The sequence below is a fragment of the Pseudorasbora parva genome, chromosome 7 (assembly GCF_024679245.1).
Source record: "Pseudorasbora parva isolate DD20220531a chromosome 7, ASM2467924v1, whole genome shotgun sequence".
NCBI lineage: Eukaryota > Metazoa > Chordata > Actinopteri > Cypriniformes > Gobionidae > Pseudorasbora > Pseudorasbora parva.
The window spans coordinates 21,636,132-21,649,775 of record NC_090178.1 but is presented as its reverse complement, the minus strand read 5'-3'; the positions used below and the strand labels follow the sequence as shown (position 1 = coordinate 21,649,775).

General features: G+C 38.2%; 1 protein-coding gene across 1 annotated transcript; it reads right to left on the bottom strand.

Moving 5' to 3' along the window:
* Positions 1-3,577: 3,577 nt before the first annotated feature.
* LOC137083692 (GTPase IMAP family member 8) lies at positions 3,578-13,214 on the bottom strand. The gene is made up of 4 exons (XM_067449635.1): positions 13,157-13,214; positions 12,291-12,992; positions 9,980-10,687; positions 3,578-5,880 (listed from the first exon to the last, which is right to left on the bottom strand). Exons 1-4 carry the CDS (start codon positions 13,182-13,184, stop codon positions 5,162-5,164), a joined length of 2,157 nt encoding a protein of 718 aa, XP_067305736.1. The 5' UTR covers positions 13,185-13,214; the 3' UTR covers positions 3,578-5,161.
* Positions 13,215-13,644: the final 430 nt, after the last annotated feature.

The window sequence follows — 13,644 nt, the reverse complement described above, 5'->3', positions numbered from 1 at the left end:
ATCTGTAACCAGTCCTTTTTGTTTTATTAGATACATTGTGATTAAAAGAGAAGTATGCCATTCCAAAGGCTAGCCTGGATACAGTTAGAGTCCAGAAAATCCTTAAACTTATTGTCTATGCTGTGATTTAAGCTGCACTATGTCATTTTTCCGTCCACTAGAGGGTGCGGCACGGCACCTATTCAAAACAAAGAATATTGGGACATGTGGTCTTCACCACACAGTCGGTGGAAAATAGGACTCGGGCAGAAATCATGTTCATGGATGCGGTTATTAACGTTACTGTAGTATGAAGCAGAGCAGGAAGGAGTGTTGTGGAGCTGAGAAAGACCGCTGGAGTGATTGTTGCGCAAACACACGCCTCGTGAGGAGCGGGACTTATAATGTGATGTGACACAGTCGCTGGCATTATTTACGCTTTTCTGGTCACGAGTAGGACGTAACAGCTCTGTCTATCATATTAGACACATTGGAGTGTATTGAAAATTATGTTATGTGACGTTACTCTATGTGTTCACTCAGCGGCTGCTGTAACACTTGTTCACACTGCTAAGAGTAAAGCGTTTCTGCCAAATAAAACAGGAAACCGAGGATAACACAGATATGACACAGCGATTCCCTCAGACGCTATGCTCAGACGTCTCGGCTCCTTGTTTAAAATAGCAATTTTCTCACAATTTGCAAATAGGTAGAAACATTTGGGATATTGTAAGTACTCAACTGAACAAAATATATAACACTGGCCTAGTGGTTTTTGGATATTTTACCGCAAAAATACTACATAGTGCACCTTTAATGGAATTGTTACCCCAAAATGAAAATTCTGGTATTATTTATGTAATTTCAAACATATATGCTGTAATTTTCCCTTTGGAATACAAAAGATGAAGTCTTCACACAGATTTTTCCATATAATGACAGCTTATAGTTAACAAAATGTTTATATATATATATATATATATATATATATATATATATATATATATATATATATATATATATATATATATATATATACAGTCTTGTTCAAAATAATAGCAGTACAATGTGACTAACCAGAATAATCAAGGTTTTTAGTATATTTTTTTATTACTACGTGGCAAACAAGTTACCAGTAGGTTCAGTAGATTGTCAGAAAACAAATGAGACCCAGCATTCATGATATGCACGCTCTTAAGGCTGTGCAATTGGGCAATTAGTTGAATTAGTTGAAAGGGGTGTGTTCAAAAAAATAGCAGTGTGGCATTCAATCACTGAGGTAATCAATTTTGTGAAGAAACAGGTGTGAATCAGGTGGCCCCTATTTAAGGATGAAGCCAACACTTGTTGAACATGCATTTGAAAGCTGAGGAAAATGGGTCGTTCAAGACATTGTTCAGAAGAACAGCGTACTTTGATTAAAAAGTTGATTAGAGAGGGGAAAACCTATAAAGAGGTGCAAAAAATGATAGGCTGTTCAGCTAAAATGATCTCCAATGCCTTAAAATGGAGAGCAAAACCAGAGAGACGTGGAAGAAAACGGAAGACAACCATCAAAATGGATAGAAGAATAACCAGAATGGCAAAGGCTCAGCCAATGATCACCTCCAGGATGATCAAAGACAGTCTGGAGTTACCTGTAAGTACTGTGACAGTTAGAAGACGTCTGTGTGAAGCTAATCTATTTTCAAGAATCCCCCGCAAAGTCCCTCTGTTAAAAAAAAGGCATGTGCAGAAGAGGTTACAATTTGCCAAAGAATACATCAACTGGCCTAAAGAGAAATGGAGGAACATTTTGTGGACTGATAAGAGTAAAATTGTTCTTTTTGGGTCCAAGGGCCACAGGCAGTTTGTGAGACGACCCCCAAACTCTGAATTCAAGCCACAGTACACAGTGAAGACAGTGAAGCATGGAGGTGCAAGCATCATGATATGGGCATGTTTCTCCTACTATGGTGTTGGGCCTATTTATCGCATACCAGGGATCATGGATCAGTTTGCATATGTTAAAATACTTGAAGAGGTCATGTTGCCCTATGCTGAAGAGGACATGCCCTTGAAATGGTTGTTTCAACAAGACAATGACCCAAAACACACTAGTAAACGGGCAAAGTCTTGGTTCCAAACCAACAAAATTAATGTTATGGAGTGGCCAGCCCAATCTCCAGACCTTAATCCAATTGAGAACTTGTGGGGTGATATCAAAAATGCTGTTTCTGAAGCAAAACCAAGAAATGTGAATGAATTGTGGAATGTTGTTAAAGAATCATGGAGTGGAATAACAGCTGAGAGGTGCCACAAGTTGGTTGACTCCATGCCACACAGATGTCAAGCAGTTTTAAAAAACTGTGGTCATACAACTAAATATTAGTTTAGTGATTCACAGGATTGCTAAATCCCAGAAGAAAAAAAAATGTTTGTACAAAATAGTTTTGAGTTTGTACAGTCAAAGGTAGACACTGCTATTTTTTTGAACACACCCCTTTCAACTAATTCAACTAATTGCCCAATTGCACAGCCTTAAGAGCGTGCATATCATGAATGCTGGGTCTTGTTTGTTTTCTGACAATCTACTGAACCTACTGGTAACTTGTTTGCCACGTAGCAATTAAAAATATACTAAAAACCTTGATTATTCTGGTTAGTCACATTGTACTGCTATTATTTTGAACAAGACTGTATATATATATAGTCCATTTCAATAGCAATACACCAGAATGTTTTGTTTTATGTATGTTGTATTATTCACTTAAAAGTTATGTCATCATTACCTCGTGTTGTTCCAAACATTTATGAATTTCATTCTTCTGTTGAACATAAAAGAAGATATTTTAAAGAATGTTGGTAACCAGACTGTTGATGGTAGCCATCGATTTCCAATTTTCCTAGTATGGAAGTCAATGGCTATCAACTGTCTGGTTACCAACATTCTTTAAAATATATTCTTTTATGTTCAACAGAAGAATTCATAAATGTTTGAAACAACATGGGCTTCATAGTCCTTGAGAAATAATATACCGCAGTGCGAAAAATAGCAACTTCAAGGTGTTTAGATGAAAAAAGATGGAAACAACACACATTGACAATGTATCTGTACGGGTGAATATGAATCCAAAGCAAACATCTTTTCAATGCTGCATGAGGGTTGTTTCTTTATTTTCTTTTTTTCTTTTTTTAAATATTGTGTTGTGGCATCTCATTTGCATATTCCTCCTGAATGTGTGCCACTTTGCTCACAGCAATGTGTTGTGCAAATGTATCAAATTTTAATATTCTTGACACTAAGGGGTCTGTACATTTATGACAGTAAAGATATGGCAACTGATCTCTAGAGTATTTCTACATTTTAAAAACAGACCCTTACTTATAAAAATAACCCTTACTTATTTCACATATATATTGCATGCTTGAAAAATGTCTTTGTGAAATATGAATGTCACCATATAATGTTTTATTGTAAAAAAAAAAATAATGCATATATATTACTTTATATATGCTCATTTTGCTAATAATTTTTTTTCTTGTTTACGCATAAATATAGCAATTTATAGCTAGTTGACTGATTTACATATTTTACTTTGTGAAATATAAATGTCATTAATGCACTGTTAAAATTTGCTATGTATTTATAATCTTGTCTTGTTTTTCATGAAAAATATCGAAACTTCCTTGAAACAAGATACAATTACTTGCTTTATATATTTATACATGTTTAATAATGTTATTTTATAACCCTTTCGGCACTGTTTCTTGTTTTAAGCATAATGATTTATTGAGTGGTTATAGCCATTTTTATGTTTTTTTCCATGTTGTAAAGTCACCAAAGGGGCCAGTCACAGCATGCTTTTCCACATGACCACAGAATAAGCTCTTGCATGTGTGCACCAGGTTTAGTGAAAATATCTCATTCCGTTCATGAGTTATGGGCATTTTAGTAAAAGTGGCTCCTCCTACTTCAAACATTTTGACAGCCTTTCGAGACTGCTCGAGAACAGTCAGACTCTTCTGCACTCTGGCAATCTTGCTGCACTGGTGTGGTTCCGATTGTGCTAAAAACCTAGCAAAAAGAAAAATCTCAAAAAAATTCGATATACCCGGATATTTTGTCAGGGCAACAATTGAGTCTTGGGCATGCATTCCGTCTCTAGAGAAGGATTTCAACAATATAAGACTTAAGCCTTCGCCTAATGTTTTAGGAGTTATGAGCAATTTTGTATTTTTGACTTAGGCCAATATATTATATTTATATTAGGTGGCCAATCGGGGGCATTTCCACCGCAGGAACTTTTCCTGGAACTAAGAACTTTGGGGTGGTACTCGGTGTGTTTCGACCGCAGAAACTAGGGTCTAAATGAAGTTCCGGGTTAATATTTCCCCCTCCAAACAGCCCTCGCGAGGTAGTACTTTTTCAAAGTTCAGGAACTTTCGAGGGGGGGACTTGGGCGCTGAACGTGCTGATTAATTTAGCTCACACAGCATTTTATTTCAACCGACCATTTTAAAAGTCTTTTGTGATGTTTGTTCTGCGTTCAGTAAATGTCAGTCTTGCTCTTTCTGTTTGATGGCGCACGTTCGTCTCAGCCATCTCCCGGTCAAAATCCGTAATAGCTGACAATAACATACATTGTCATTTAAAATCTAGCTTTACAAGATTTCAAATTATCCTTTAGTTAGTGTCAGTGCTCTTTTCTGCCATTCTGTTAATTACCTCTTTAGTAAACCAATACATAACCAGCAAAAGCAGCACAGCTTGAATCTCCTCCATACTTGTTATTGTTGCAGACCGTGTCGCGCAAAAAGTATTACTGTCCGTCGCAGACTGGGAGGAGCAGTCGCATGCAGTCCTACATCACCGGATTAATTTATCTAATCTTCATGGGACTTTAGACTGCAGTGTAAATGGGGTGGGAGTGGGGGGTTGCTATTAAAAAAAAAGTTTCTGGTACAAATTGTTCTGGGTAATTTCGGTGGAATCAGGGCATAAGACTTACGGCTTACACTTTTAGGGGAGAATGCTGATGCTTGGAACTTTTAATTACTACGTGCTTGGACCCCTAATAACTTGTTTTAAGAAGTTTTGATATTTCTACTAGAAAACAAATCCATTGATTAAGAAAATGATTTCCACAACTTTGTAACTCTCCCCTCTCAAATGAATGTTGTCCAACCCGAAGTTGTCCACTCACAAGAAGACTTCATTTTCGTCACCGTCATCAAATTCACCATCTAATTCATCTTCCTCTCCTCGTCCCTGCGCCTTCTGTCTGGTGTTTGCTCTGTCTTCCTCCACCTTCCTCCTCTCCCGCATGTCCATGTCATCACACCCTCTGTTTGCTGCAATCATCTGGTGTATCTTTTCCAGCAGCTCTCTGACCTGGTGGCTCTCACCCATGGCCTTATTATTAAAAACATGATACCTGTTTCCACATCTCTCAACAAGCCACTGCAGAGCTTTCCCTTCACATTCAATGTGCTGCTCAACGGCTCTGTCTCCGAGCAGGTCCCCGAAAGTGAACAGAACTATACTCTGATCCCAAACCGTGGAACCCAAAAGCCTCACGTGGTCCTCCATCACCTTCCGCTCCTGCTCTTTAAAGGAACAGTCGACACGAAGGACCAAAATGAAAGCTACAGGACCAGAAGTGGATAGAGATAGACTGTGTGTGATTTCATCTTTGTTTAGCTGAGGAGTTTGTTCTATGGGCAGGTGCTTCCACCAGCCAGGGGTGTCTATGATGTTGACCTGCAGTCCTCCAACCTCTCCATGTCGCTGAACACACCGGGCTGTTCTTCTTGATCCAAACGCCTGCTGGCCGAGGATAGTGTTTCCTGTTGAACTCTTTCCAGCTTCTCCGTAACCCAGAAGCACAAGATCAAATTCAGAGAAATCTTTTCCAATACCTAGAAAAAGATGCATGAAAAACACCTGATTACTAAGTGTTCTTCAGTAAAAGCCACGCCTTTAGAAACAGTTGACGAAGAGGTACTATTTTTTTCATGGTGAGTAACAAGTTTAAATACTAAAAACAACAAAACAATTGAATGTATTCAGGGTTGACTTAAAAATGTATTTGAAAGTGTTTGCTGAATAATATAAGAATAATCCTAAGAATAAGGTTGGAACTAAAGGACCGGATTTGAGGAACCCATATGTATTAACAGGTCTGGCAAACAATACTTCTATCATAAGATTAGATAAAAAGGGTCACCAGACCAAGCTCAATTTAAGATTGAACATTGTTCTGAGGAGTCTGCTCTGTATTTTCTACTGCACAAGAGGCGTGATCAACTGGCATTATTTGAATGACTCTGTACGCAATCGATTCGTCCTTCAACCAGACCACAAGAGGCATGATCAACGGGCATCCATTCATCGCTTCTCTATCCGTCATTGTGTTAATCCCACCAATAGCGTCCCAGGTGGATAAGGCAGTCTGTAATTGGTTCCAGCAAACATGTAACAAATGCAGGATCAATTAATGTATAGGTTTTCAGATCGCCAGCTGATCAGTTTGGGTTTTTTCCAGTCTAAAATTTTATCAGAAAACTAATCAAAAAGCAAATCACTGGAAACTAGCAATAATAAGTGATACAATGATCATACTGAATTAATTTGTGTCAAGTTTGCACATTAGTCACACAGAAATAAAATGGTATTTACTGTTTTCACAAAAGACAGAGGACAACTGTTATTCAGTCACATCTGTTTCGGTTAATTTGCAGTCACAGGACAGTATGTTTACATCACATTTAGAAAGAATGATCATTTCTACAAATTCTCCACCAAAAATACGACCCGAGGAGCTTTAGCACTCTCTCCCAATACAGTTTTCAGTCAGAGAATCATAAAAAGACGAGACGTACTAAAATATATAGACGATTGTGATAGCCTTTATGATTCATCTGATTTCTTCAAGTGGTCGTATTACCGATAATGGTTAGTGCATAGTATTTTGCATCGCATATAAATATTTCTGCCTTATACAGTGATCATAATAATCCACATCGGTTGGAAGCAAGAGGAACCCAAAGGTTGCCCGGTTAAACCCCAGAAGTTACATTGGAAATTTATATGGGTTTGAACCCAGCCTGAAACATTCACCAATCCGATTCCTCGTCTTTCGCCCTTTCATCACTTCATGTCTCTCCAATATATATTACAAAAATAATAAAGTAAAAATTAAAAAAGGATTGGAGTAATTAAATAGGTTGAAATCATAATTCGAAATATTTTAATAAGTAAGGAGACTTGTTTAGGAATATGATTGTAATGTCAAATGTTTTGTACTGTAACGTTTTCCCCTACAAGATCTTGCTCTGTGCTATAAACAAAACTATATGATCACATATCACTTTCTCAAAACAAGCACTCAGACTGATCTCAAAAGTTCAGCAGAATAAATAATGCATCTCGCATGACACAGCAGTTTTTTATGATGCACACTGAACTCTGAGCAGACACGGTGACGCCCAAAAACTCTCTCATCAAAATTAAACATTGTTTTTCAAAGATAAACTAAGACCATAAAAAACACAAAAAATAAACTCAATTTGCAATTTGAACTCTGTAAACCTCCTCCTCCTCCTCCACCACCACAATATTGTTTGTAGTGAAATACTTTCAACCTGAGTAGCTCTTATCTTCCTCTTAATCATCCCTTTGTCTTTTTTACTCTTTTGTTTCTTTTTTTTGTTGTATTTTGCTGTTAGTTATGTACAAAGAGACATGCTAGATACACCAAAATGTGCCTGTAGAGGTTCGCAAATGCAGTGGAAACATCAGCAATTACCTGTGTTTAACTTTATGCAAAAAAATGTTCATACCTTTTAATTTTTACTTTCATTTTACTTTTCTCATTCTTACTTTTTTATTTATTTGAATTGTGCAGCACTTTTTAGGTGAGTTTCTGTTCCTTTATATAATACACTTTGACTTAACTTGACTAGAAGCATTCTGTAAAATCAATAAAAAAATGATTCCCTTTATAACATGTTTTAACAAGTAGATAATGAGAACTATGAAAAAATCCTGCAGCATTTTTTTAAGCAATTACAGGCAATGTAACGATAACTGTAACTGCAATACTATACATTTTTTTAATGTATTATTATTATTAGCTAATTATATATATATATAATTAGCTAATAATAATAATAATATTATATATATATATATATATATATATATATATATATATATATATATATATATATATATATATATATATATATATATATATATATATATATATATATATATATATATATATATATAGGGGTGGGCAAGTTATAATAGACCCCCTTTATATTAGGTGGCCTTAATATACTAACATTTTAATTAATAATTTGATACAATACACTTATTGTGTACAAACGTTTTTACATTGTACTTACATTTTTTTAATTAGCTGCATGTAATTACATCTGTAATTATTTTCTGTAGTTACATTTATAATTACTCTGCTGACTCTTCCCTTAAGGCCCTTTCACACTGAACGCGTTTTTGACGCGCAAATAATTTGCGCGATTGTTTTATTTTTTGATCAGCTGTTTGTGTAATGAGCACATCCACACCGAACGCGAATGTGCTGAGGCGAAAAATGACATTTATTTTATGTGTTGCCATCAGTAGGCCTACGTCTGTGACACTGAAATGTTTACATTGTGACTCTGGAAACATCTGCTCCAGATCGATTGGTTCCTGAAGTGCGCGCTTTGTCTCGCGTCAGATGCGCTGCTGTCTCTGGAGGAGCTCCTCAAATTGTCCCACAGACTTTAGAAAGTAAGTGCAGAAGCGGCCATAATAAAGTTTTAGCTCATGTACAAGATTAACATCCTCCCCTTCAGATTCTGTTCTTTTAAGACTGGCTGCACCCAAAACCTTCTTCTCGGTCCTTTAAATAAAATGAAAAGCTCGTCTTCACTGAATGATGAAGTGTCCGTGTTTTCTTAGCTGTCGCTGCAAATGTTGTGTAATGTTGGAGCTCTGAAACGGCGCAAATTCGTGCCATGGCTGATGTGAATGGTTTTTACGCGAAATATTCGCTTATTCGTTTCGCCTTTTCGTTACGTGTCCGGTGTGAAAGGGCCTTTACTCCTAACCCTACCCTTAAACTTACCCATACCACCACACATTTACCCGTATCCCACCTCAATATGAGCAAGTATTTTGCAATACAATATGAACACAATAAGTACATTGTACTTAAGGCCACCTAATATAAAGTTGTGATTGTTCTGTATTTTGTGTTGTTTTTTTTTAATAGTATAAAAACTGGATTTTTTTTTTTTTTTTGCCTGACTTCATGATACTCAGATTCTAGTCAGAATATGAGTCTGATACTGCTACACTGAACTGTGATAATGGGGTGTGTTTTAACCGAACCAGGAAAGAAAATTCCTCTGCACTCAATTGGATAGACCTACAACCGATGAGAGCAACAGAGTTAGTGACGTAAGTTGAGTGACGCATGTTGTCAACAGAACTCAACTGCATGCACACTGGCATGCACACTGCACACTTTTTGCCGGTATTGTAAAAAGAATTTCAGGAAACACGGAGTACTTACCAACATGATAATTTTTGAGAGAAATAGTAACGGTGAATGCATATATGAACAAGATCTCTGTTTAGGATTCAAACAAATTCAACTCAAGCTCTCTTTGGTGACGTGAATGATAACGTTACTGTAGATCATCTGTCCATCATCGTATGAAGCCCGCCCTGACAATTTGATTGGACCGAACAGTTCTGGTTCGAGCACTGATTGCTCCAGAAGTCCAGACCAAACTTCCCGACCTCAAATGTTGTGGCCGTGGCTAAGTTTGGCTGGCACCCAGGCTAGGTTTTTTTAGTAAATGTTACAACTTCACTTCTTCTGAAAAATTCATCTGTGCTGCATTTTACTCTGAAATGTCACATTACGGAAGAAAAAATGGTTTGAGAACTTCATGCTGACTTTAACAACATGCATTCAAATGTGTAAAACCAATATCTTACCCTTCATTGCACTCTTCATCTTTATCATCTGTCTTTGTTTCTTTGCCCGTGTCTTTGCTTTCTTTTCTGCTGCTTTCCATTTCTGCTTCACTTCCTTCAGAGCCTTAGGGTCAATTTCATAATAATGGCCTCTATTTTGTGCCACCATCCTCTCTATCTTCTTCAGCAGATTTGTGACCTGACTGCCATCACTCCAGTTCTCATTACTGAGGACATGATATCTGTTCCCACATTTCTCAATTAGCCACTGTAGAGCCTCCCCTTCGCTCTCAATGAACTCCTCTACAGTCACGTCCCCCAGACAATCTCCATGTGTGAACAGCACTACAGTATGAGCCCACACTCTCTCTCCAAGAAGCTCCATGTGCTCCTCCACCGATTCCTTCTCTTCTGCTGTGAATGACATGTCTACACGTAGGGTCAGCAGAAGCACGTGTGGTCCTGGTGGACAAAGAGACATGCTGAATAAAAGTTCCTCTTTCTCCAGTTCAGGAGTGTCAATCACTGGCAGAGACTTCCACCATCCTGGAGTGTCCACTATAGTCACATTTCTCCCGTTCACATCGCCTTGTCTTCTCACACACGTGGTGGTTCTCTTCGAGATAAACGTCGCCATACTCAGAATAGTGTTTCCTGCTGAACTCTTCCCAGCTCTTCGGAAACCTAACACTATCATCCTCATCTTAGAAATGTGGACATGCTTGTGACCTGGTTAATAACAAGATCAGTTAACAACAAATATCAACATTTTCTGTGTAAACTGGGATTAAAGTGATAGTTCACCCAAACATTACAACTGTCATCATTCACTCACTCTCATGCCATTCCAAACTCAAAAGGAAGACAAAAAGAGATGTTTTTTCCATTTGCTGTAGCCCTCAAATTAAACATAGCGTCATTAGACAAATTACATCAAAAGATGTCACTGATGTTTTGTCAATAATAGTGAGAACAAAAGGTATTGAGCATCTTACTTTCTCTCTTTTTTGTAGTGCATATATTTGAATTGAGTAATTTGAATCATTTGACTTCAAATACTCAAATCACTTGAAACATTTGCAAGATTTTATGTTTTTGTCATTTAAGAGCTTGACAGCCCCAGGTCTCATTCACTTTCATTAAAAAGGGGAAAAAGCAATCAGGAGACTCTTTAAGATGTATATTTTGTTTTGCATGGAAGGAAAATCATAAACGATTTGGTACAACAGGAGGATGAGTCAATAATGACAATCAGACCACAAGAGGCGTGATCAATAGGCAAGACCCATCGATTCTCTATCCATCATCATGTTAAACCCGTCAATAGCGTGTGAGGTGGATAAGCCAGTCTGTGATTGGTTCCCACAAAAGTGTAAGAGAAGCAGTAGATATGACTGTACAGTAGAGTATTTTTCTGTCCGAGCCCGGCCCGCGTCCTACAAAGCAGTAACCGAACACGACCCGAGCCCGACAGGCATTAAGAGATTTATGTCCGAGCCCGACAGTTAAAACATTTTTTTTTCCTCATATACTAATGACACATGTACGTTTGTTTGTGTGGAAAACCCCGCTTTTATTAAGCAACTGTAGGAAGGCATTCTAAAATGTTTACAGATGAGCACATCAGTGTGCACACGGGGCAACATAGCACGCGTTACACAGGGTTTAATCAGTGAAATTAAATGAACAAAGGTCTACCAAAAATGGCCTAAAGTTTAGGCTAATCGAGGTTTTATGCAGAAAAAGGATTGCATCAACTGTTGATGGCTTCAATGCTGTCCTCCTCTGCTCAATGGTCCTGCTACCAGCGCTGAAGTTGAGCTCACTACTGCTGCTGGCTGGAATGACAAGGACACCGCGGGCAATATGCACGCACGTGTTGCACGTTGTCACAGCGACATAAACACATTTCCGCACACAGGAAGACGAATGTTAGGGTAATCATTTAAATGTATTTTAATCACAAAAACAAACCATTGCATTAGTTAAACAGGCCCATTAGCTACTTACATAATAAACTGTTTTAAATTTAAACGGTTGAATGCCTTATCGCGCTGACTTGACCGAGCCCGACCTGACCCGAACACGAACGTCATTTTTAAATATCTGTCCGAACCCGGCCCGGCCCATCGGGTACTGTCGGGACCCATCGGGCTCAGGTCGGGTATCCATCCTCTAATGTACAGGTATCCAGACTGAGTTACCGGGCGAAATCAAATCGCCGACAGATCAGGCTGGGTTTACCCAGTCTACTTAGGAACATTCTTACAAACTTAGAATGTATAAGAAATGTTTTAACTTTCTTTTTGGGAATCTAGCCCCTGGTTCTTACCTTGCCGTACAAGTGGAGTCCCCCATTGTTCTTGTACCATCTTTCTTCTCTGGTTTGCTCTCATGTATCTCTTCGTCATCATTCCTTCTACCTCATGCAACCATTTACTGTCCAGTTCAAAATGACAGCCACCGTTTCCCATGACCATCGCGTCTATTTTCTCCAGAAGCCCTGTAAGCTGCGTACCAGTAGCTCTCTCAGTGTTAAGAACATGATATCTGTGTCCACATTTCTCCACTATCCAGAGCAGAAGAGACTCCGCTTCACTTCCAATGTGCTTTCCTAGAGCTTGTTCTTGTAGCTGGTCTCTATACGTGAAGACAACTATAGTGTGATTCCAGACTCTCTCGCTGAGAAGCTCCAGGTGTTCCTGCGCCGACCTCCTGTGTTTTTCTTTGAATAAAGCGTCGACACGTATGACCAGCAGAACCGCATGGGGCCCAGGAGGACAATGAGCTACGCTAAGCACAATCTCTTGTTTTTGAAATTCAGGGGTTTCTTTTACAAGGTAGTTCTTCCACCAGCCGGGTGTATCAACTACAGTGACCTGCCTTCCGGCAAAATCTCCATGCATCTTCACACACTGAGCCGTTCTCCTTAGACGAGGCTCTGCATGACCTGTTATTAGGTTTGTCAAAGAGGTTTTCCCTGCTGCTCTGTTTCCCAATAGCACAATCCTCAAATCATAGAGAAACTGGACTCCTGCCAATGAGAGACAATGCATTCCTAATACCAAAAACATGATTTTCTTGTTCCCTGCTGTCTATGGATCTAGAAATTGGTTGTACTTTGATTCGAACCTTTCATAAATATGAAATTCTATTAAAAAGCACCAAGAATTTAAGTGTATAAATCAGGGAACTTACCAAATTCACTTGCTTCACATGTAGCCATTGCTGCACTTTCTTATTCATAACCCTCCCTAAAATATTTAGAAATAATGTCACTTTTGGTTTGAATTAGTTACAACACCATTTAAACGACACAAGAAGGTTAATAAAATGACTTCTTTCTTCAAATTTGTATTAATGTGTTTTTGTGGCACCAAGATCACACTAATGGATGATGCTTTTAAAATGACAAGATTACCACCCCATACATTTACAGCACTTTTCAACAAGCTTTTAGAAGCCATTAGCTAGTGATAGAATGAATAAGTGAGGAGAAAGAGGGAAAAAGGCTTTACCTTTGTTCTCGTCACAGCAGAAGAGCTGACAGTGAAATGAAGAATATTCTTGTGTGCACAACAAATATGAACAAAACTGGTTAGTCTGGCTGAACAAGTGACTTGAGACTTTTATAGATATTATCAGAAAGGGCTGTTTCCATTACTTTGACTGATTTAAATCTATCT

What these genes read in the sequence shown, in the direction of transcription:
- LOC137083692 (XM_067449635.1), bottom strand. Translation starts at nt 13,184, where the DNA reads ATGGCTACATGTGAAGCAAGTGAATTTG. An exon ending in ATGTGAAGCAAGTGAATTTG is followed by an intron (nt 12,993 to 13,156) that starts GTAAGTTCCCTG and finishes TCTCATTGGCAG; the next exon opens with GAGTCCAGTTTCTCTATGAT. An exon ending in GATGAAGAGTGCAATGAAGG is followed by an intron (nt 5,881 to 9,979) that starts GTAAGATATTGG and finishes ATCTTTTTCTAG; the next exon opens with GTATTGGAAAAGATTTCTCT.